We start from the raw sequence: 25,166 nt of genomic DNA on the forward strand, positions 1-25,166 counted from the left end.
ATTTATTATAGTTTTTGTGAAAAGTGAAAAAAAAGATTGTTCAGTAAAGCATGCAAAGAGAAACAATTTTGATCAAAGAATTTTTTTTCAATAACCTGAATGATTTATTAACGGCGTTTAATTTGGAAAAAGAATTGTTTTTCACACTTAATTTGTCATTCGTTGAACCAATCAACTTGATTAACTAAAAAATAATTGGTTGAAAAGAGACTTTAGCCAGTAGTTCCAAAAATAATTTTTTAAAAAAGAAGAAAGAAAAAATAAAAAAATAAAGAGAGAGAGAAAGAGACAGACTAAACAGTCACATTTCTTGCCTCTGCTCTGCAGGCCAGGGAAAACCACAAAGAAAATGAAAAATGGAACAGCAAGGACAGAAATGCTTCCTACGACTACGATGATGATGATGAGTTGCCCCCTAAGGCGTATTACCATGACAATGAAGAGGAGGATAAAGACAACAGCGACTACCCTCAAAAACAAAAGTACAGCAGCAATCGACCTCGCAGTCGACGTCGTAGTCAGCGAGGTAGTGGAGATTATTACAACTACGACAACAGCGAAGATTATCCAGAGAATAATCCGCGTAACAGGAGTTACGACAGTGGAACAAATCCTTACGCAGCAAGTAACGATTTCTCACGCAGTGAGGATGAGTCCGATACGGGACGTTCGAGGCCCAAACCAAAAAGACGTACAAAGTTGCCTTCATCATCTTCAAGAGATTTCGAAGAACCTCCAAAAGAGAAAGAGTTGCACTACGCTGATTTGGATCTGTCAAAGAAATTGCCAAGAGGGGACGGTGGCTACAATGATGCTGACGATGACCAAAATCGAGGGAGGTATAATCGGAACAGACGGAATCGAAAGAGCAGAGGGCAGGAGGATGAGGAGGAGAATATTCCTGTTCAGTATGCTTCGATTAGAGTGTGAGAGAAAAATGATTTAAAGATCTGGTTGATCAGTAACTGGTTTTGGGGGGGGGGGGGGGGGGGAATGAAATTTGTCATCTTCATCTTCAAACTTTAGTTGAATGACTCGGTTTGACTATGGATATTATAAAATAATGTATTGTTTGACTTTAAAAGAGGCTTAAACTTTTTTTTTTCTTCTCTAAAAGAAGTTTGATTATATTCTCTACGCACACCCTCCTACCACATTTCTATAAGAACTATTAAATTAATTAGTCGTGGTTTTAAGAGAACGGGTATTTGAAGGGATTTCTATTCTGGGAGTTCTGTGCTGGCTGATTTATTTTTAAAAAGATTACCCCAGAGAATTATTACCAGAGATGAAAGATTTAAAAAAAGCTTTGTTGATTGGGAGTGAGATGAAGGGGTCTTTTTGAGTTACCGTTTTATGATATCAATCAAATCTTTATTTCCTACTTGAGTGGTGCTAGACATTATCTTTGCTTATTTAGGAAATATCAAGAAAACGATCAATCAATTAATATGTGTATTATACCGTAATTCATCAATTTTGGTATAAGTGGAAACGCATCTGATTAGAAAAGAGTTGTATAGCATTGAGTTCTGGGATAAAGTGTACTAATAATATAAATTCCAAATACATGTGCGCACCAATCAAATTGTATTTCTGAGACTGTCTGATATGTTATTTTACAATGCCATGCATGTTTTTTTTTTTGCCTATATTATTGGTGGGGGGTTCCTGATAGCTTAGTTGCCTCACGCGCAAAGGGACTGAGATCAGTCCATGGTGAAGTTGAGGTTTGAGATTTTTTTTTCTGACCCCATTGTCCAATCAGCAGTGAATGGGTAACTTGGCGGGGTTCCTTCTATTCCTCCTATAAAAAATGTTTTCCAACTTGCTTTCTGTCTTGCTCTTAGAATGATATTACTTGGTTTTATCTTGGCCCTATCCAGATACCCCAGCTTGGAGGGAAACAGTCAAATGTATAGTTAAGAAGAGTTTTGGGAGATTTTTTTTTTTTTTACTTGTAAGTCATATCTCTGTTATGCATTGTATTATTATTGTTTTACATATATATTATTTGTAATCATTTGAGTGCGTTCATCTCAGTGGGGACCTGTGCTAGTGTCAAGATGAGACCTTTAGGTGATCTCAAACTAAGTACACTGATAGTATGCTCTTGGAATCTACATCTGTTCCCTATTTGAACTAATTGTAATTTTAGAACTTTTTTTACTACCCCATTTTTTCCCTTTTTACTGGCGCTGATATGACCTAAATGTGTTGCAAGCAATGCAAAACTTTTAAAAACAAACAAACTGATCAGCAGTGAATGAGTAGCTGGGTCTGTTTGATCTGGTTAAAAGTAATTGCGATAAAATTAAGACTTCTATCCAAAGGCAGCAAGCAATAGCTATTGTCTGTTTCACCTTTTAGAAACCTGGAGAAACTCCGGCTCCATGGGCCGAATGGCTCTGAGAGACTACTTTTTAAATATTGTTTATTGTTAACTTAGTTGACATTGTAAAAACTGTTTTTGAAAAAGGGAAAACATTGCATTCACCGTCTTGAACGTTCTTCGGTTGACAATGAAACTAACAAATTGACAAATGCATCTAAATATCTGAGATTTTGTTTTCATTATATAGTTACATGTGTGGTGCTGTTTTCTTAATATTTTTTTTCAGTCATATTTATGATAGTTGCAAGTTTGGTGCTCGAGCATATTATCACAAACATGCGTCAGATATGCGTACCACAAATCTTCATTTGTTGGTTCCAATATGTTAATTTTGCATTGATTTTTTTCCCCCACACGACCACCTGTGTGTTAATGATAGCTGACGGTTTAGAAAATGTTTGCAACTGGAAAGCAAATCAGTGTCATTCTTATCTATAACTATATCTGTGCGGCTATGTGGTCTTGTGGTATGACACTCGCTTTCTGATTGGAAGGTCCTGGGTTCGAGCCTACTCGGCGCATAGTTGAGTCCTTGGAAAAGACTCTTTACTCACATTCTCTCACCGTACTCATGTGTAAAACTAGTACCTTGGTGGTAGCAATGTTATCTGTGTGTGTGTGTGTGTGGGGGGGGGGGGGGATTAGCGCCTCACACGCGGCATGTCTCATGCTGTATGTTAAGAATTGCTTCTGGTTTGGGATCCTTTGCAAAGTGATTTGAGCACATTTAGTGGATACTACACTGTATAAAATCTTGGTGTGTTGTATTTTATCTTTAAACATTTTTTAAACTGAGCCACTGAAATTAGGATTGGTATGACGTGAGCTCATATTTTTAAATAGGTCAATTGGATTTTTCTTGTGACCTTTGAGAGAATTTTGATTTATACTGGCTCTGTCTATGACTTTTTAGAGTGAAGGTGCTTTTTTTTTTTAATAACCTGAAATGGGTTGGGAGGGGGGGGGGGGGGGGGGGATGAGGTGCGTAACCGAAATCTCACTTTTAACTCTCTCCTTATCGACCACTTTTAGGATTTTCACTGAAATGTCATACTGACCTAACACAAAAATAGATTTCTTTACACTCAAGTTCAGAGGCAGTAAGGACATACTATACATAATTTTGTACAACAAAACAAGCTTTCCATAACATCATTAAGTTCTTGTATAACTATAACAAAAAATTGTCTTCACGTGTTGGAATGTACAAGACAAATATGAAAAAGTAAAATGTTGATTGAATCGTAACGAATGCGACGATTTTCCTGTAGTTGGTAAGGAGAGGGTTAAAGAAGTATAATGGAGATTTTGTGATTTTAATTTTTAATGCAATAGCCTTACTGCCTGCCATATTGTTTTTACCTCGTTTTGATTTCACTGAAATTATTGCGATTTACTTCACTAACACAGCTTTACTTAATTGTCATTTTGATTGGATTTTTTTGTACTTTTATAGTTTATATTCCATGCAATATCATTTTAGTAATTATTGCTTTAACTATGATGTATATAATGACAGATTTACACACAATTGGCTGGGTGGGGTTCCTGACCTCCCATAGTGGGCAGGGAGGTACATACTGTGTCTTCTATCCCCTTATATCTGTTTTCCAACATGCTCTCTGTCTTTGTCTTGGAATGAGATTACTTGGTTTTGTCCTGGCCCTGGCCGGAGTCCTGGCTGGGAGGGAAACTGTCAAATGCGTAGTTATTGTTTTGGGAGATTATATTTTTTCCCTTGTAAATCATCTCTCTGTTATGTATTATTATATTTGTTACTCGTATTTTGAATTTATAATGTAAGCATTTGAGTGTATTCCTCTTTGTTGGATTTTGTGCTTGTGTCCGGATGAGACTTATAGGTGGTCTCAAACTTAAGTACTTTGATAGTGTGCTCTTGGAATCTACATCTGATCCCTGTTTGTTCCCAGTTCCCCTATGTCTTACTTTTTCTTGGGTGCTTTATGTGTAATTCTATAACTTTTTACTATCCCATTTTCTTCCTTTTTACTGGCGCTGATATAACTAACCTAAATGCGGGTGGTTGGATGGGAGCATCACCCTTGAATCATATACCTATGATGTTCGCATGGGTGTACGATCTGATAGTGATGTCGTTTCTTCTTCTCTTTACTAGCCTATCCTGCTTCTTTGGTTTGTGATTGTATTTTTGACAGGGGATATTTTTTTTTCTGTAAATCTTCTGCCTGTTTGTTCTTGGTTATTTATAATTTAGCTTATGATATCTTTAGGTTATGATTTTGATTTACATTTGTACTATTTTTGTTAGATTGCTTGTTTTTTTGTTTCAGCGGTCTCTCATATAACCTCAATTGTGTTGGAAGAGACCTAAAGCAACAACAAACAAACAAACAAACTAACCTGAATGTGTTGCAAGCGCCGTAAAACCCTTAAAAACAAACAAAACAAAACACACAATTGGTGGATATAAAACCCTCAGAATAGGGAAATGTCTGCTCCTCTCCTTTCTGACCTTAAAGCGTTGGAAGCACGATAAAAAAAAAAAAAAACCAACAAAGTTTAAGAAGTTTCTGGTTTAAGTCTATTTGAAAAGTGGGGGAGGGGGAAGGGGGAGGGTCCTCGATTTGATTTATCAATTTGAAAAGTAAAAGTTTACAAACCTTTGACCAAATTGAGGGGGAAAAAAGTAATGCTTGTTATTAACAACCAATAAGATGAGACGTTTTAGCCCTAAAGAAAAAAAAAACGTTTCTCCTATCTTTTGTTATTTTTTATTCTTTCTATGCGGCCATGTGGTCTAGTGGAATGACACTCGCCTTCGGATCGGAAGGTCAAGGGTTTGAGTCCCATTCTGAGGGGAGCATAATTGAATCATCAGTAAAAAGCTCTTTACTCACATTCTCGCACAGTACTCAAACTGAAACTGGAAAATGAATACTTGGCCGTTAACAGCTTTGTCTTTGTCCAAGAAAAAATTAATATTGCCTCATAGGCGTCGTCATCTTCGAACTATCTATATGTTTCATTGTATATTAAAGGAATGTTTGTTTAATGAATGCACATATCATATACGTTTTGTAGGAAGCATGTTTGTATTTTTCTTGCAATTGACTGTTGTGATGACAATCCATTGTGCTGTGCATATAAGTCAAAAATGAATTAAGAATGAGATTTTCTTTTGTTTGTTTTTTGTTTTCTAAATGTTAAACATGTTTTGATAACCACAAGAAAATTCTTTTTTTTTTTTTTTTTAAACTTAAAAACAGCAGATCGTGTAAATTATTGTGTCCTGAAATTTCCTGTTATTTTAGGAAAAGACGGAATTTACCCCCATTTTATGGACATTGTGTTCAGTTATAAATATTCCAAATTGTAAAATGATTTAATCATGCATTGTAAACGTAATTTTATTTAATTGTATTGTCAGATATTCAATTTCAAAGAGTCATTGTGTACACAAGTCTATTAGCCCAAATTTTTATGGTCTCCTTGTTGTATTGCATATACTCTCAAACTAATACAAAATATTGTCTTTTATGATAACGTTATATTGAGTCAAAAATTGTTTTATCAAATCGTCAGACCTGTAAATATTAGCTCCTTGTATATAGCTTATTGATTGTATATAAACCTATTGTATTTTTTCTGGGTGGGGTTTTTTGGATCTGCCACGATGGGCAGGAAGTCACTTGTTGTGTCTTCTATCCCCCTATATCTGTTTTCTGAGTTGCTTTCTGTCTTTGTCTTGGAATTGGATTACTTAGTTTTGTCCTGGCCCTTGCCGGTCTTTAACTGAGAGGGGAAACATCAAATGTACAGTGCTAATTTTGGGAGGTGATACTTTTTCTCCTTGTAAATCACCTCTCTGTTACGTACTATAATATTTTGTTTTGTCTTGAGTGTATTCCTCTTGATGGGATCCTGTTATTGTGTCTGGATGAGATTTTTAGGTGATTGCACACAAAGTACACTGATGGTGCGCTCTTGGAACCCCTATTTGAATCATTCTCCTTTGTATTACTTATTCTTGTGTGTTTTTGATAAATCTAGACTTACTTTTTTTTTGACTATCCCATTTTGTGTCTTTTTATTGGTGCTGATATGAACTATATGTGTAAAACTATTGAAAACATAAACCAATTGTATTATTTAATTTTTAACTTAAAACATGGTTTAAATCTTAGGGTTTGTGTTCGGGGTTTTTTTGTTGTCCATTATCATCTATAATTTTATAAGTATATATATATATACAAGTTGATGTATGCTCATATTTCTCAGTATTTCTGTTCACTTTTTTCCTTTATTTGAAAAAGGTCTTTTTCTTTCATGTTGCTTTGCTCAATTTCTTCTTCCTCTCCTTGCTCCCATAGTGGGCAGGGAGGCACTTCCTGTCTCTTCAATCCCTTTAAACTGTTTTCCAATTTGCCTGCTTCTGTCTTTGTCTTGGAATGAGATTACACATGGTTTTGACCAGGCCCAGGCTGGAGTCCTTGGCTGGGAGGGAAACAGTCAAATGTAAAGTTATTGTATTGGAAGATGATTTTTTTCCTTGTAAATCATCTCTCTGTTATGTATGATTCTATTTGTTGTTTTGAATGTATAATGGAAACATTTGAGTGTATTCCTTTAAGTGGGATCATGTGCTTGTGTCTGGATGAAACTTTTAGGTGATCTCAAACTTTGCACAATGATAGTATGCTTTTGGAATCTACACCTATTCCCTATTTGTACCATTCACCTTTGTTTTACCTTTCCTTGGGTGCTTTAATTGTAATTCTAGAACTTTTATATTATCCCATTTTATTCCTTTTTACTGGTGCTGATATGACCGAGGTGTGTCGTAAGTGCTGTAAAACCCTTAAAAACATAAAAACAAACATCTTTCTCTTCTTGTTACACGTTCGATCACATTCCTACCCCCTTTTACTCTTCGAGGAAAGATAGATCTTTACTTTATGACGATGTACTTTTTTATTTTTATTCTCAATCTTTGTCTACATTCCATTCATGTTTTTGTAATTATTTGAAAAAAAAAACCAAACATATCTGCAGCTGCTTAGGAAAATCAGTCACATCGATAATTTCTGAAATTTACAGATAAATACATTTTCCATTAAAAAAGTCAAAAGGCCGTAATTTTTGAGTCCGTTGATAACATTTGGATTTCTGAAAAATGTTGGTTTGCAAGTTGTGACAAGTTTTCCTGTGCCCATTTTTAGCCACAAAACATTTTTCAAAACCCTTGGAATATATTTATACAGATGGAAGGAAAGAGAGAGAGAGAGAGAGAAAGAGAGAGAGAGAGAGAGAGAGAGAGAGAGAGAGAGAGAGAGAGAGAGAGAGAGAGGATATGGGAAAGGAAATGAGATACCTTGTACAAACCACTTTTTACCTCATACATATAAAAATATGAATATTTTAAAACTATTTATAGTGTTTATGTACACTTTGATCTACTCCAGAGGTTGTGACATTATTCATTATTGTTGATTGTTGTTTGTAGCATCGATTTATTATCAATTTATTGTTGTGGATAAGAAATGGTATAAAGCATACAGAGGATTCCGACTCTAATGATGGTAAAATTATTATTTTTTTTTAAGCTTATATAAAAGCCCAGCACTTTCCCTACCCTTTTGATCAACAGAGACTACCCACAATACTATTATTTGGCGTGAATAGTCATGCGATTTGAACACTCGTTAAATTATTTTGCGGAAGCTGTATTGTTTTTTGTTTGTGTTTGTTTTTGTTTTTTTTCCTCTCAAAATCGTATATCTCACATTTACACTGTTAAGAGTCGGACATTCGGATGCTCTCGATATTAAAATGGGAATGAAATTGAAATATACAAATGAATATTTGAAGTAAATCCTTATGCAAAAGGGTATCGTAGTCAATATGCCGTACAATTAATTGTATCCATGAAAGTGAAATATTGGAGGCCAATCTTGGCCGTAGATACGATTCTGAAGTTTTAAAGGAAAGTCTTTTGAATGTTTAGAACCACGTAAATCTATTAATCGTTTTTAGGGTGGAATTCGTTCAATTTGGGTTAATGCATATTTTTAGAATTTTGATTTTTCAAAAACAAAAAAAATTTATAAGGGGACTTGTTTCTGTTACCAAGTCTCATTGCAATTTGTGTTGCAAATGGTTGAAACAGCTAATTTATTTTCAGGCGAATTTTGATGAATCAAAATAATGTTGCTGTCATGGTAAAGTGCCTGTCTGATTATCTCAGCTCACGTTTGCTTCCAATATATTTTATTTGGGAAGTGAAGTTCATCCTCTTTAATAAACCAATCTTTATGGACAAATAGTCCTGTGCTTTTTGTTATCAAAAAAGGGAAACCGCTCTATTTTATGTCAGTTTTAAGTACATCGATAGAGTAGAAAAAAACAAACACCTATCAAATGATAATTGAGATGGAAAATCAATTGATCTGTCTTATAAGATAGAAGTTTTTACAAATTCTTATATGTATTTTGGTCGAAGTTGCCATCAACAATACATGTTGGCAACAGGCTGTCAACTTCTTTCGTCAAATTTTTAATTAGCAAAGCATGTTGTTATCCCTTTATTCATATCATGTTTTATTTGAATTTGTTTTTATTTTAAAATAATCTTAGAACTTGTAAAATTGTTCAAAATTGATTAATCCAGTCAGTAGTACATTTCAATTGTTGAGTGGGTGAAGAGTTGATCGTTAAACAATTTTAAAACAGGTTTTGATAGTGAATCCAGCAGGAAACCAGGAATTTGAAAAATGAAACTCATGAATTTGGAATTTTGGGCATTGGGTGTTTATCTTGTTTTTTTTTTACTGTAACTGTTGAATGCAAGCTTGAATTTTAATCAACAAAGACATTATGTCAAGAGAGCTCTTCTTGCCTGGTCTAGTGTACATCTGTCCACAGCCTTTACTATCTCTTGTATACTCCAAAATCATTTGTGCTGTCCTTGTTTTGAAATTAGACGAATTGATTTTATTTGGGCCCTGACTAGACTTCAGCTAAAAGTGAGATAGTTAGTCGGATATTATATAATTTTGTTTCTTTCTTCAAAATTATTTCTCCTTATCATGTTAATATTCAGTCAAAATTCTTTTTTGTAGAAGCATACACAAATGTGTCCATGTTGATAGAGGTCCTAGGCCTGCATCCTGGGTGGGGATCCTGACCTCCCATAGTGGGCAGGGGGGTCCATACTGTGTCTTCTATCCCCTTCTATCTGTTTTCCAACATGCTCTCTGTCTTTGTCTTGGAATGAGATTTCTTGGTTTTGTCCTGGCCCTGGCCGGAGTCCTGGCTGGGAGGGAAACAGTCAAATGCATAGTTATTGTTTTGGGAGATGATATTTTTTTCCTTGTAAATCATCTCTCTGTTATGTATTATTATATTTATTTTGAATGTATAATGTAAGCATTTGAGTGTATTCCTCTTTGTTGGATCTTGTGCTTGTGTCCGGATGGGACTTTTAGGTGATCTCAAGCTAAGTACATTGGTGGTATGCTCTTGGAATCTACATCTGATCCCTATTTGTTCCCAGTTCCCCTTTGTCTTACCTTTTCTTGGGTGCTTTAATTGTAATTCTAGAACTTTTTACTATCCATTTTCTTCCTTTTTACTGGCGCTGATATAAGCTAAATGTGCTGCAAGCGCCGTAAAACCCTTAAAAACAAAACTAGGCCTGCATCTGGATGGAATCAAGATTGAACTCTCACTCAATCCTCTCAGCACCATCAGGTGCTTGATGCAACAGCAAGTGATTGTCATTGTATTCGATCTTTCTCTGCATGGATTGCATTCTATAGGCTGTACATTTCTTCTCCAGGTTTCCTTAGGTCTACCTTTGTTCCTTTTTTTCTCGTTTAGACCAGCATAACGCTGTTCTCCGGATTGCAGTCCGCTGGCATTCTGCAGACATGACCGAGCCACCTCCAACCTCTGGTTCTAAGGGTGTCTGTAATTGTGCCCTTCCTAGAGTGTTCTATAAGAGATCGCCACCTCCAACCTCTGGTTCTGATGGTGTCTGTAATTGTGCCCATCCTAGAGTGTTCTATAAGAGATCGCCACCTCCAACCTCTGGTTCTGATGGTGTCTGTAATTGTGCCCATCCTAGAGTTTTCTATAAGAGATCGCCACCTCCAACCTCTGGTTCTGATGGTGTCTGTAATTGTGCCCATCCTAGAGTGTTTTATAAGAGATCGCCACCTCCAACCTCTGGTTCTGATGGTGTCTGTAATTGTGCCCATCCTAGAGTTTTCTATAAGAGATCGCCACCTCCAACCTCTGGTTTTGATGGTGTCTGTAATTGTGCCCATCCTAGAGTGTTCTATAAGAGATCGCCACCTCCAACCTCTGGTTCTGATGGTGTCTGTAATTGTGCCCATCCTAGAGTTTTCTATAAGAGATCGCCACCTCCAACCTCTGGTTCTGATGGTGTCTGTAATTGTGCCCATCCTAGAGTTTTCTATAAGAGATCGCCACCTCCAACCTCTGGTTCTGATGGTGTCTGTAATTGTGCCCATCCTAGAGTTTTCTATAAGAGATCGCCACCTCCAACCTCTGGTTCTGATGGTGTCTGTAATTGTGCCCATCCTAGAGTTTTCTATAAGAGATCGCCACCTCCAACCTCTGGTTCTGATGGTGTCTGTAATTGTGCCCATCCTAGAGTTTTCTATAAGAGATCGCCACCTCCAACCTCTGGTTCTGATGGTGTCTGTAATTGTGCCCATCCTAGAGTTTTCTATAAGAGATCGCCACCTCCAACCTCTGGTTCTGATGGTGTCTGTAATTGTGCCCATCCTAGAGTTTTCTATAAGAGATCGCCACCTCCAACCTCTGGTTCTGATGGTGTCTGTAATTGTGCCCATCCTAGAGTGTTCTATAAGAGATCGCCACCTCCAACCTCTGGTTCTGATGGTGTCTGTGATTGTGCCCATCCTAGAGTGTTCTATAAGAGATCTTAATTTGGCCAGAAGATTCTTAGGATTCTTTGCAGACATTTGGTCTGGAACACATCTAGTTTCTGTCCCATTGTATTTGTTCTTTCAAGATTCTGAACTATACAGTCATGTTCTAACACAGGTATAGATTGATCTTAGTTACTTCAGCTTCATATTTTAATAAGTCTCCTTTTTCACTTAAAAAAAAAACTCTGGCACCTTTTAAGTGCATCTAAATTTTACATCTGTAATCTTGCCTATCCCATCATCTTTCTTTCTAACTGGTGTCGAAATGACCTGTAAGTGTCTCACTTGACTTACTTAAGCCTCTCGATTCCTTGTGTAACATAGGGCCGCAATTAGTGTCTCAAGCAAAATAGAATCCTTGAAATTAAACAAAATATTGAACCCACCAAAAGGTTTCATGTCATTTTAGACTGGATTGGTTACTTGTACTATGCAATAATGTTGAATACTACTGAATAGCTCTGACTTCAATACATTCCCTCAAATAAATTATGAAAATTACAATAGCATTCCAGGTTTTTTATGTGTAATAGAATTATTGAAATAAAAAAAACATATGTAATTAGCATACTGTTTTTGTTATTTTTTAATCAATTTATTTAGTTTGGTTTTAGTTTAATTTTTTTTTCATCCTTATGTATATAGTCATTCCCAATCCCTTATAGTATAGTTAAAGCATTGCTCCACTTCAGGCAATTTCCTTTTTATTTTTTCCATGGCCAAGGTTATTAACTTCTATTACTTAAGACACCCAGGAGTGTCTTCGACATTGTCTGAGCTGAATGGTATCCACAAATAGTGCTTGGAGGTGCTTTGGTGGTGTCGCACAAGTTCACTCATTCGACTGCAAAATCACCACAACAGTCACACAGATATGATCTAATTTCAAAGAAATCAAGATAAGTAGAATAAAAAAGATTGGTTTTAAGATGCTGTTTGAAGACTGGCAGGCTTTCACATTGTCAGACTTTTGGTGGTAAAGAATTCCATACAATTTGAGCTGAAAATAATGCAAAACCACGCTCTGCAATTAGATACAAAAGCTGATTTCACTTTTACTTACCCTTCCGTTGTCTTTTAAAAATTAGTTTTCTTTGCGTAACTTTTTATTGGGCGATGGCAACGGTTTGACACAAATAGACTACTTAATATTTTTTTCTAAATAAATAAATTTAAAAATAAAATATGTGAGCTTTTAGACAGCACAATATCTACTAAATCTGCTTTACAACGAGTCCCATGTAGAGCAGCAACACTTAGCACGTAGATGAGGCATGTACTGCCTGTAAGGCACAGTTGTTTTTTTTTTCTTTTGACAGGCTCCGTGCTCTTACCAGATTGGTCCTTGTTTTTCCCATGAGAGACGAGAGAATCTGAGCAAAGAGCCTTTTACAAAGACTCAACTTTGCACCACCTACAGCCAGACTCAAACCTTGGCCGTACAGGTCAGAGTGCAAGTGTCATGCAACAAGTCTACAAAGCCACACGTTTTCGACAATTTAAGAAGTTGTTTCTGCAAATTTTTTTTATGGCAGTCTCTCAGTTTTTGGGTTAAATTTTTATTACCCAACTCAAGAGAAATTCTTAATTAATAAAATAAAATAAAATTCCCTTTATTCATCCCCAAGGGGAAATTTGTCTTTAGGGTCTATTCCAAGGGAAGACTGGAATAACCCAGGCATTAGCCGCAGTGCAGCACCTCAAAGTGAGCTAAGGTGAGGTGACTTGCTCAAGGCCACACAACAAGGCATGTAGTCAAACTCCATACGTTTTGTGTTCGAAGCAAAGACTGTACTGCTGAGCCACGCTGCCCTATGTGCCTTTAAGAACAAGATTTGTCCACAGTTTTTCAAATTAACATGATATTATCTTTTTGTTATCCTTATTGTCACAGGCTCTCGCCACATCTCTTTCCGCTGACTGATGTGACATAAAGGTGTCACAAACATCATAAAAATCCTAAATAAACAGAGACAGAAAAAAGACAAAATATCATTATTACAGATGTTTGTAAACTTTCAGGCTCTAGCCATATTTCTTTCGGCTGACTGACGTGACATAAAGGTGTCACAAACATCATAAAAATCCTAAATAAACAGAGAAAAAAGACAAAATATCATTATTACAGATGTTTGTAAACTTTCAGGCTCTAGCCATATTTCTTTCGGCTGACTGACAGGGACATAAAGGTGTCACAAACATCATAAGAATCCTAAATAAACAGAGACTGAAAAAATACAAAATATCATTATTACAAATGTTTATTTATAAAACTTTCAGATCAACAACACCGGAGATGGAGGAATGACGAACAAAGGGTTGGATAACTCGTATGATTCAAAGGATTCTGGGACTGGCAGAAGAGGGGGAGGAATCGGCGATCAAGAGGCAGATGACTACCGACCTCCTCGCTACGTCAACCACGAACCATTCAACTCTGGCCCACCCACTTACAACAGCCATGACGAACCTTATGACCCTGCCTATAACCAACCCTATGAACATCCTGCTCACAACGACGCGCCTCGATCCAGGGATCCTTACGTCGGTCAACAGAATACGGCTTACGATGGGGAGCCTGAACAAGAAGGAAGAAGGTGAATATAATTATATCTACAGTGGAATTTGCATAAATTCAACACTCTTAAATTCAACTTGATTTTCCTGCTGCTTAACCCATATTAAAGCTCTTAAAAAATGAAAATAAAAAAAGATTATTGCTGGAATATTTAGAGATGATAACACAAGTTATCTGAGGCACATTCCATGTTGGCTTGACATATTTCAATTGGATTTCATAACCGAGGCTTTCTGTGTCTTTCTAGCTTAAACAAAATAAAATCTGATTTGCAAGTGAAAATACTGTCCAAAGGAAAGCGAGCAATTAATATTCCTCATTTGACGCTACTGAAACCAGGGTAAACGTTTGCTCTGAATTGTGTTGTAAGTATCTAAAACTGAAAAGAAAAAAACCCTAAAAGTTGTTGAAACACATATATCATGCTGACCACTTCAATTGTATTTGAACAAGTCATGTGTTGTCATAATCAATAAGAAAGTTCTGTTTTATGCCTTTGCTACAGATACACCCGTGGTCGTGCCAGAAGCAACCGAAGTGATCGTCTCAACAGCAGTCGTAGCACAGATGGAGAGGGAGATGGGTCTACGGTTCATGGATTGGGAGATGTTGGTCTCGGAACTGCCATATAGGTAAGGGAAATAACTCTCAATGTTTTAAAAATATGGTAGTCTAGTTATGCTGTAGAAAATAGGCCAGGGGAAAAAAAAAAAAAGAAAGCCTTAACAAATTGTGACAATTTACATTTTTGACTAGACTTGCCAAGCATCAATGATGTTTCACTATATGAATTCCCTGCACTGCCATCTTCAGTTCCGGTGCTTGAATGACCCATGTATGTTGCAAGTGCCATTAAACCTCCACAAACAAAAGAAAACAAGTCTTCTGGATGGCGGTTCTTTACCTCCCATAGTGGGTAGGGAGGTCACTTACTGTGTTTTCTATACCCCTATGCCTGATTTCCAACTTGCTTTCTGTCTTTGTCTTGGAATGAGATTACTTGGTTTTTTCCTTTCCTTTGTCAGAGTCTTTGGCTGAGAGGGAAACAGTCATATGTATATTTATACTTTTGGGAGATATTTTGTCCCTTGTCTGTAATCATATAATGTGATATTTGTTGTTTTGAATGTATAATGTAAGCATTTGAGTGTGCTCCTCATAGTGGGATTCTGTACTTGTTGCTGGATGAGACTTTTAAGTTGTTGTATTTGTTAGATTTTCAGTCATGTTGAACTTGAGAGAGTTCATAGAAAGCAAGATTCATGACTATACATTCCAAACATCTTACTTAAGGTGTTGTCTTTATCATTTAATAGTCAATTAGAATACAATTTACTGAATTACCTATACTTCATTTACCTATCTCATGATGTCTTCCATCTTACTGGTTCTGATCTGACTTTAAGAGGGCAGCAGCACAAAACAAAATCCTGGGTGGGGTTTCTGACCTCCTTTAGTGAGCAGGGAGGCACTTTCTGTGCCTTCTATCCTCTTATATCTGTTTTCCAACATGCTTTCTGTCTTTGTCTTGGAATGAGATTACTTGGGTTTTGTCCTGGCTGGCCCTGGTGGGATACCCGGGCTGGGAGGGAAGCAGTCAAATGTATAGCTTTGGGAGTTGATGATTTTTTTTTCTTGTAAAATCATCTCTCTGTTATGTATTGCATTATTTTTTCTTTTACATGTATATATAATGAATTATAAGCATTTGAGTGTGTTCCTCTCAGTGGGGACCTGGACTAGTGTCTGGATGAGACATTTAGGAAATCTCAAATTAAATACACTGATATTGTGCTCTTGGAAGCTACATCTTCCCCTGTTTAAATTAATTCCTCTTTTTCTTCCTTTTTTTTGGGTGCTTCAATTATAATTCTAGAACTTTTTACTATCCCATTTTCTTCCTTTTTACTGGTGCTGAAATGGCCTACATGTGTTGCAAGCGCCGTAAAATCCTTAAAAACAATAAAAACAACAACAAACAAAATTCCTAAGAAAAAAAAAGGAAAAAGAATCATTGTTAAGTACTTGCCATTTCTTGACTTTATCAACAGATACAACAAGATTGGTTCTTGACAAGTATTTCCTTCAAGCTGGGCATCATGCTAATGATGACCGTATTCGGCCACTCAACTGGTCAAATATTTTATTTACCACCCGCTTCATCCATACAAATTTATTTTGATCATTGACACTTTTTATAAACTTTATAAGAAATTGATATTTTATCCACCTTTAATGATATGATTGTTCTGAAATTTGATTTTGTAATTTTTTTTAAAGGTTTTAATTCCATTTTAAGATGACTTGCATGGTATTTCCCTTTTAATGACCCATTACCACAAAATGACATCATGTCGAGATAAACTAGATGCTGAAAAATAAACTTAAAAGTTATAATGATGGGAAAATAGGAAGTTTCCGTTTTTGGTTCTTGTAAAAATCTACACTAAAAATCTGATAAAGTGTGTACGAAACATTGCCAGTTAAGTAGATAAAATTACAAGAAAAAATCATTCCAGAAAAATCAAGTTGTCTTGATTGGGGGGATCGATTTCCAGACCTTCTGATTACTGGTCAGATGTACCACCATTACACCATAGAGATTACATGATAGTTGGGAGTTGGGACGACTTTTTTATACTTATATATAACATTTGTTACTTTCAGAATTTAGACTTATTTTCTTAACCCTCTTATTGCTGACTATGAATTCTGTTGAAAGCATCTAAATCACTTACGTCATAAAACCGTTTTGAGGCAATAGGTCAAATATGATCACATAAGGAACTCTTTATCATAGTTGTCTGCAGTAGAAAGGAATTTTTTCATTGAATTTTTATGTGAGTTTTTAAGATTGATAGCAGACATTATAAAATTGGAAATGATAAGTCGTAAATCTAAAAACTGTTTTTAAGATATGTATTATTATTAATTAACTGGTTTTTACCGAAGTTGTACTGATTTTTACAGAAGATATCACTGGCTAATGCATGAATGACTTTGTTACTGCAGAATTTCTTACTGTGTCATAAATATCATTGTAATTACCATTTGTAAGGATTGTTTAACTATAAAAACACACCTTTTTACAGTAAGCTAATTGTAAAGACAATTGGAGAAGCGATTAATTAGAGAATTACATCATTGAAGTTTGATAATTTATTTTGTTTTTCTTGCCAAAACATGACTCTCTCAAGGCTCCCTGATTCTGATTCTTCTATTTTAAAATTGTGTAGTGGTGAAAACAAGTACAATCTTCTGGGTAGTTTTAATCTATCTGTGCATACTAGACTGTTTATTTATAGTTCAAGAATACGTTGTATAATATATGATGAAAAAGTACTGCTTCATTCACTGTGAATAGATAAATAAGGTTTTAAAAAGATACTAATAGGTATTCTTGTAGCCCAGAGTGAAGCCAAAGTTATCCTATTTAAAAGCAGCTTGCTGCTGTAAATGGAAGTCCTTATAATGATGAAATTCCATCAATCATATGGTGATATTTTTTCTGTTTTTCCCTTTAATTTTTTAGAGTTAGGACTTGAAATATTGCCGATATCATTCAAATTGTTGCAAGGAAGAATGAGGAATTCAGATGCTGATAGTTGGGTTAAACCTGAGACTCTGTGGTGAGGGAGTAACTCCTGAACCACTCGTCCAACTTCACCCCCATGCATCAATCAATCAAAACGTGCACATCCGAAGATATTTACATGAGGGCATTGTGTATCGTATGTTAGATTTATTTTCCTCTACGGACTCCTCATGACCCGACTACAATGGTCTCTAAAAGATATTCAACGTTTCCGTTAGAGGACAATTTAGAAATTCCTTCATTCCAGCTTTTTGAAATTTTCCATCTAGCTTTGTTTGATATTGGTGAGTTGAGTTTTTAAAATGAGGAAAGCATCGGTTGTTTAAAGACTACAGATATGGAGAAGCAAGATGGATATGTTTCCTTCTCTATGTCTTAAGGTTGATACCATTTGATGAAGAGAAGCCTTGCACAAAATATTTTCATGTATGTTCCTTATGAGTAAAAATTTTCAGGCTTTTAAAATAAATTTAGCAAAAGGCATCCCTGTCATTCAAAGTCATAAAAACTAGAGATGAGATTTAGATGCATCTTTTCTATTTTGATTTTTTTCTATTAACTTTATACCAACAGGACAGGGAATTACCATCATAAAAAATAAATAATACTAACGCTTAGTTGTGCTGAAAAGGGTGTTAAATTAAAACTTTAAATTTTTAAAAATATTTTTACTTGTACATAAAGCAGTCATTTCATAATAACAATGCGAAGTGTTGGAGTTAATAACAGAAAAACACGTGACAAGAAGGAGAAACTCCAAAACTTTTATACAAGTGCCATTGCAACTAACCTTACTACTGCACACAACCAATACGTTGAAAAGAAAACCCTTCACTTGTAGTCGCCTTCGGGTTTTGTCCTTATGGTTTGTTTTTTTTTTAAAATATGTTTTGTTTCTACTCTTTCGTGAATTGACACAAAGATACATAATTAATAAATGTGACCTATTATCTCTATCTGGTGTTATGTCGGCATGGGCTAGATGATGAACATTGAATCTATTCTGTCTAGCCGTGAGAACAGAATTGAGTTTCATTTTTTTAAAAGGTCGAACTCCAGAACCACGAGACCAGAAGAACCAGAGTTGATCACAGTTTCTCTATTATTAAACGGTTGGTCAGCACTTCTTTCAGCCTTAATTTATTTTAAATTTCTTGGCCTCTATTGTGAAGAATGAAAATACAGTGGATACCCGATTAATCCAACACTGCCGGATCAGAAAGATTGATTGGAATTTAACTAGGCTGTTCAATTGAAAACTTGGATAAAGAACAGACAATTTGGGACCAACAGGAGGTGTTGCCTTAGAGCAGAAGTTTAAGAGTGTTGTGTCTATGTGGATTGCAATGCAGTTTAATTATGTTCTATAGCTCAAAATGAAATTTGTTAAGGTTGGTTATTTCTTAAAATTTTCAATTTATTTCCAGGCACCTTGTTCACTCCAATGTAATACCAGTTAAAGGTTGTCGTGTCACAAATATACGATTATACAAACAGAAATTATACTCATGCTACCTTGCTTAAAGCCAATGTATTTTACCGCTGTCCCCAAACACGCTAATTTTACTCTTTATTTTTATTTAGATGATTATAAATTAAATGAATTATTTTGATATGCTTGGATTAAAATCTTGCTACATTTGCCAAAATAGGCAACACATTTTTCAGCATAAATATGTCTTTTTACTTTTCTAAATACCTGAACTTTTTATTTTTCGTTAATCTGTCTTTCTTTCTGTCTATCTATCCATCTATCTATCTATCCATCTATCTATCTATCTATCTATCTATCTATCTATCTATCTATCTATCTATCTATCTATCTATCTATCTATCTTTCTGTCTATCTATCCATCTATCTATCTATCTATCTATGTCAATCAACAGGGGCAAACCGTATTTTAATGGTCCCATTTTTCATACATTTGTTTTACATCGATTCATTTTGCCAAATTTTGTTTCGCTTTTGAATTCCATGATCTCTTTGATAAGAAGATGATTTTTCTATAATTTATCTGAATTTTTTTTCTCCTGCAATCAAATTTTGAAATATTATCTATACTCTGAGCATTTTATTAAGTTAATATACCCCCAGAAATTAAAAAAAAAAAAAAGATATAGAATAATATAGAGATAATATATAGATAGTAGAGCATTGTTTGTTTTTTTTAGTCCAAATGCTGCTTTAAGTAAGGCAAACAAGCGACTATGACTAGAAGCTTTTTACTTCCATTTTATAGCATCTTTTATTTTCATGCATAATTAATTGTCTTCTGTGAAATGCTCTACATGTGTTTGTTTTTTTTTTTTTGCATGTATTTTAGAATTGCAATTTTGTGGTCCATTTGTTTTAGATTACATATTTTTTCATCTATTTTAAAGCTAGCACTTCTATTTTTCGATGTTTTTTTCTCTTCGCTTGATAGAATTAATAGTTCTTGGCTAGAGAATAATTTTTAAAAAGACAAACAAAGAAAACAAATGTATTTGCTCCATCTTGAAATATTTTTGTCTGTTTTGCTTTTTTAAAATTTATTTATTTATTTTTTTTAGATTTAGTGGTCTTCCATTTCTTTATTCCTGAAGAAGTTTTGAATTTTGTCACGTTTTCTGTTCATTATGAGTGGCAAACTGCTTTAACATTAATAACTTGTTGTGATCATGACTCTAGATTTAGTTCTTGCTGAAGTTAGTAATTTGTCACAAGGTAGATGTGTGATTCATCAATTGGATTATATAGTGTTGGTCTGACGTCATGTGTTGTCGAAAGTCTCTCAAAAATTCAATTCTGGGAAAGAGCAATAATATATGTACTAACCTGAGCTAAGCAAGCTTTTATTTACATAATTAATATCTTGAACTAAGGATAAAAGGTTGCAAAGAGTTCCGTACATTTTAAAATCTCATTTGCTTATTTATGTAATAAATCCAGCCATCTATCAGCTTTCCAGACCCTTGGTCAGACCAGCACAAAAATGTTCAAATTGTTTTGGATATCCATGCATCTGCTACAAAACGCAGAATAATGAGCTTATTTTTAACTTTCATTCAAATACATTTCTTTCACATTCCATTTATAACATTCCACGATTTCTACAGGGCGTTTCACTATGGTTCATATCAGTTGATATATCAATATGTTATACAAATGATAATTGTTTCTTGTTTCTGATCAATCCATCTATTTTTTAAAATATATATATCTATGTTTAAATGAACTCTATTGATTTAAAAAAATAATAAAACCATGAGTGATAAATTCGTTCAATTGATATGTGTCATTTATCTCCTCCATAATTATATGTCATTGTTATATTATGTATAATATGTCCTTATGCCTGTCGAGTCTGAGATACCATCTTATACATACATGATCTTCTCAACCAAAAGAACAATACACAGATGTCACTATTAGTCAAGTTCAACGTCTCAATCTGCAAAAGGCGAATTACCTACACATCGCTGCAGATTTTATACAATTATGTGGTGACTTTGTCCATTGTTGTGTTATTGAGTTGAAATTGAATCAAACACACAGTCTTGCTGTCAATACGTGACTGCTCCCCTCATTCTGGTATGAGATCGTTTAACCCTCTCCTTACTATATATATATATATATATATATATATATATATATATATATATATATGCAATGTTGACATTCTCACAGCAAAGCATTCTTTATCCGTCTGTCCTTGTCAAAATCATGGAGCAAAAGATGCTATAGTATCATTACTTTTTCTGCCTAACAAACAATATACATTGAAAAATCAATAGCTTTATTGGGCGTTCAATAATAAGGACAAAGACATTTCAGCGCAAACAAATAACAAGTTAATAACACAACTTGTAACATTGCTATCTTGCAATGGAATTTCTTTGCGCTCATTGAACGCATAAGGCCTCTTTGATTTGGCCATGAACGTTGCTGATCCGAAAATACTAGATTGTAATGGAATGAAGAAAAAAAAATCCCCTCTTTTTAAAGACAATACAAATATTCCATCTTTTTATTTTTTTCCTTAGACATTCCATATTCCATGTTTTTAAATGTTATCAGGTATTTTTCTATTCTGAGACTTTTGAGACATGAAACATTCCATGTATATATATCAAGATGATTATCACTTTTTTCTCTATATACTGCCACATTCCATTTTTCAAAAAAAATATGTATACAACATGTACTGTCACATATTCTTGATCCTGCCTTCAATAATATAATTTAAATCATGTTCTGAACCCCATTAAATAAAGTAATTTGCCATATACTAGCATCCTATCCAAAGGGTAGCGAGCAATTGCTATTATCCGTTTGTTTCGCGCTATAGAAATTGGGATATACTTTTATTCAAGGGCCTAATGGCTCTGAAAAAGTACTGTTTTTTTGGGGTTTTTTTTTTTTGGTGATGATGATGATGGGTAGCATTTTTGGCACATTGTTGAAGGGATTTCTGAATCCCTTATATCATTTTCTTTCCTCGTCTTGCTATTTTGGACAATTTTTGACCTTGTCTTTTTACCCACATGAACCATTTAGATTACTAAGGAATTGTGAAAGCGTTCATTACTAAGGAATGGGGAAAGCGTTCTGATTTGTGTTTACAAAATGATTGTGCTCCTCATTAATCAGCTTCTCGCGATGCCTTTTTTGTGTTAGCTGTCAAATATTGGTACGGCTTGCAAATCGTTTGCTAGTGCCCAGGTGGGACTTTTTGAAGACTCTCAGACCACTTTCTCCATTGCCATTCATATCTTCATTCTTATTTTCTTTGTTTTAATCAGTCTTTTTTTAAAATTAAAAACTTTTTTTTTGGCTTATTTTTTAAAGACTCTCAGACCACTTACTCCTGTCAATTACTATTTATATCTGCATACTTCTCTTCTTTATTTGAATTAGTCCTTTTTGGCTTTAATTTTTCATCAGTTTTCAACTTGAAATCTCGACTGACTTTTCTTTTCATCTTTCATTTCTCCAGGCACTATTATGAACCAGTTAGGTTTCATAACCATTGTTGTACTCCTAAAATGAAATAAATTATGGTTTGGCAGCTCCCTTGAATATGACATTTTATTTCATCATCATGTGATATAGAACAATCTGACAGATGTTGAACAGCATTCTACCTGTGTAGATTAAACAGCTTACCAGCTATTTTCACAATTTTACCCAACACAAAATTAGATTTTCAAACAGATTAGCAACGAGTTTATTCTATATTTTGTTCAGAAAAATTAGCTCTGCAACACAGTGTCGAGTTGTTTTGGGTTTTTTTGGGCTATAACAAAATGAAATCAGAATAAGAAAATTGTTGGCTGCATCGTAACGAATGTGACGATTTTCCTATGGGTGGCGAGGAGAGGGTGATATCAATCGTTCATTATAGAGGAATTTCTGACAATAGCCTTTTTTGTGAGTCGCTGTCTCCAATAATTAATATGACATCTTGAATTCCTATCTTGTAGGTGTCAAGAGAGCCCTTGTGGAATTCAGATTGCAAGATTTGAAAGTGAGAGAGAGAGAGAGAGAGAGAGAGAGAGAGAGAGAGAGAGAGAGAGAGAGAGAGAGAGAGAGAGAGAGAGAGAGAGAGAGAGAGAATAAACCCAAACTATGCATATATATTATACCAAATTCCAATACTGTCGTACTCTGAAAAAAACCCATAATTTAAAATTTGGCCAGAAAACTTGTCCTTCAAATATCGATCGATTTAAATGACCGTCATCTTGGCATAAAAAACCTCTCAAACCTGGGACTTGCGAAGTCCCAGGTTTGAGTTTTTTTTTTTTTTGCCAAGATGACGGTCATTTAAATCGATCGATATTTGAAGGACAAGTTTTCTGGCCAAATTTTAAAATATGTTTTTTTTTTTCCAGAGTATGGCAGAATATGATATGTTTCGTTGTTCACCATGTTATGTCTTGATTTTTGTCTCCCAGTTATATTATTATAAAAAATTATTTTGATGTTGACCGAACTTTGAGGTAGCTTTTATGGTCTCTTGTCAGCTGGTTGCGCATAATTAGTCAATTCTAAGTGAAGGATTGTAACCGAAACAAAATTCACACGGTATGTTTTGGTAACTGTCCTGTCAGTGTGTGTGTGTGTGTGTGTGTGTGTGTGTGTGACATATATATATATATATATATATATATATTATATATATATATATATATATACATATATATATATATATATATATATAGGGGGGTTGAAATGCATAATTTTCCTTTATTTAATGTACTTAATATTTAATTTGTCATAATGATTTTTTTTTTTCAATTTTATACACCTTACACGTTATTAGCAATGTTTAGTCTTATCTCGCAGCCATTTTTTACATCCTTGTGATTAGAATGGAGTCACCTATTGATGCATTTTTGTTGATGAATACACGGCTGATTGTTCTTTATAAAAACAACAAAAACACGTTTCTTTTCCTGAGGCGATAATAACATAAAAGTGTTGCTAAAAATAAACCACAATTAAAAAACAAAAAAACCAATCTTTTATCCTAGAGTTAAAATGACATAAATACTGACAAGTTCCTAAAAGTAAACAAAACAAACCCTTCAAAATAAAATAGCAAAATATCTCAATTAACTCCAGGTTGCAGTAAGGTCTGGCTACGAGAAATTTGACTACAGAGAATCAAAATGAAGTTGATTTATATTTATTATTGTATTATTGTGATGGCCGATCATAAACCTCATTCAGGGCCCACCATCGATCATAAACCTCATTCAGGGCCCACCGCCTCAAATCTATGTTCTATCAGAATTATAAACCAGATGCCAACAATTGGACTGAATGCAAACTTTGCCGTTTGAATCTGGAGGAAATAGATGAATGATAACGGTGGAATGAAAGCGTCAATCTTGTTGACAAGAGCTAGATGATCCGGATGTTTTGGGTTTTCCCCTTATCAGCAAAACACAACGAATGTTGTCTTTGGTGTCTCATTCATCGTATTTTGTTGATAAAGGGGAAACCCCAGACGTTGTGGTAAATTAAATTGAAGTTTTTATTACATTTCATTATTTTTATAAAAAATGTTGATTTAAAGTCAAAATGATCAACATTGATGTAAATTTTGTTTTTATGCAGATATTGGTTCAGAACATTCCATCCGAATAAAAGCATATCAATGGGAAACAGATAACAGGACGTCACATTTCCGCCACGGCTTACATAATCCAGAAAATACGATACAACTACTACTTCGAGGCGATGGGTCTCATATCTGCTCATATAAAATCTCGCATAGAATGTGTATACCACTTGCAAATATTCATCGTGGTCAGTTTTTTTGTTTTTGGTACTAATTGCAGAATCATTGTCATTGATTGGTTGTAGATATTAGTTCTTTTTCATCCATCATGTTGTATTATTAGTGTAGTCACATGGGTAGTCATTTTTTTAAAATCTTGGTATTGAGTATACTTAACGATTGTATAGTATCGACATATCTTAGTAAATGCAAGGGGTAAGCTTCTAGTAGCCATGGACAGTAGAAAATTTGAACAAATATTAACATCGCTTCTAAAAAGAACAAGATGCTTAATAGAGTACACTCCAGGTTCAAAATTGTTCCCTAGCCAACACCGAAAACAAAACAAAACAACCAAAAAAAAAAG

The 25,166-nt window shown here is 34.7% G+C and overlaps 1 protein-coding gene across 5 annotated transcripts in view; it reads left to right on the forward strand.

Moving 5' to 3' along the window:
- The window catches only part of LOC144959992 (uncharacterized), a 54,874-nt gene extending 36,744 nt beyond the window's left edge, over nt 1-18,130 (forward strand). For 4 of the 5 annotated variants that reach the window (XM_078892911.1, XM_078892909.1, XM_078892910.1 and 1 more), the window contains exons 10-12: nt 13,636-13,952; nt 14,439-14,565; nt 15,985-18,130. In XM_078892911.1, the coding sequence (XP_078749037.1) occupies nt 13,636-13,952; nt 14,439-14,565 (444 nt within the window). In that variant the 3' untranslated portion in view covers nt 15,985-18,130. Of the gene's footprint in view, nt 1-327; nt 4,828-13,635; nt 13,953-14,438; nt 14,566-15,984 lie in introns of those variants that run through there. The other variant, XM_078892908.1, reaches the window with a different exon arrangement.
- Nucleotides 18,131-25,166: the final 7,036 nt, after the last annotated feature.

The sequence above is a fragment of the Berghia stephanieae genome, chromosome 14 (assembly GCF_034508935.2).
Source record: "Berghia stephanieae isolate SIO BIC M18660-M18661 chromosome 14, UCSD_Bste_1.3, whole genome shotgun sequence".
NCBI classification, from domain to species: domain Eukaryota; kingdom Metazoa; phylum Mollusca; class Gastropoda; order Nudibranchia; family Aeolidiidae; genus Berghia; species Berghia stephanieae.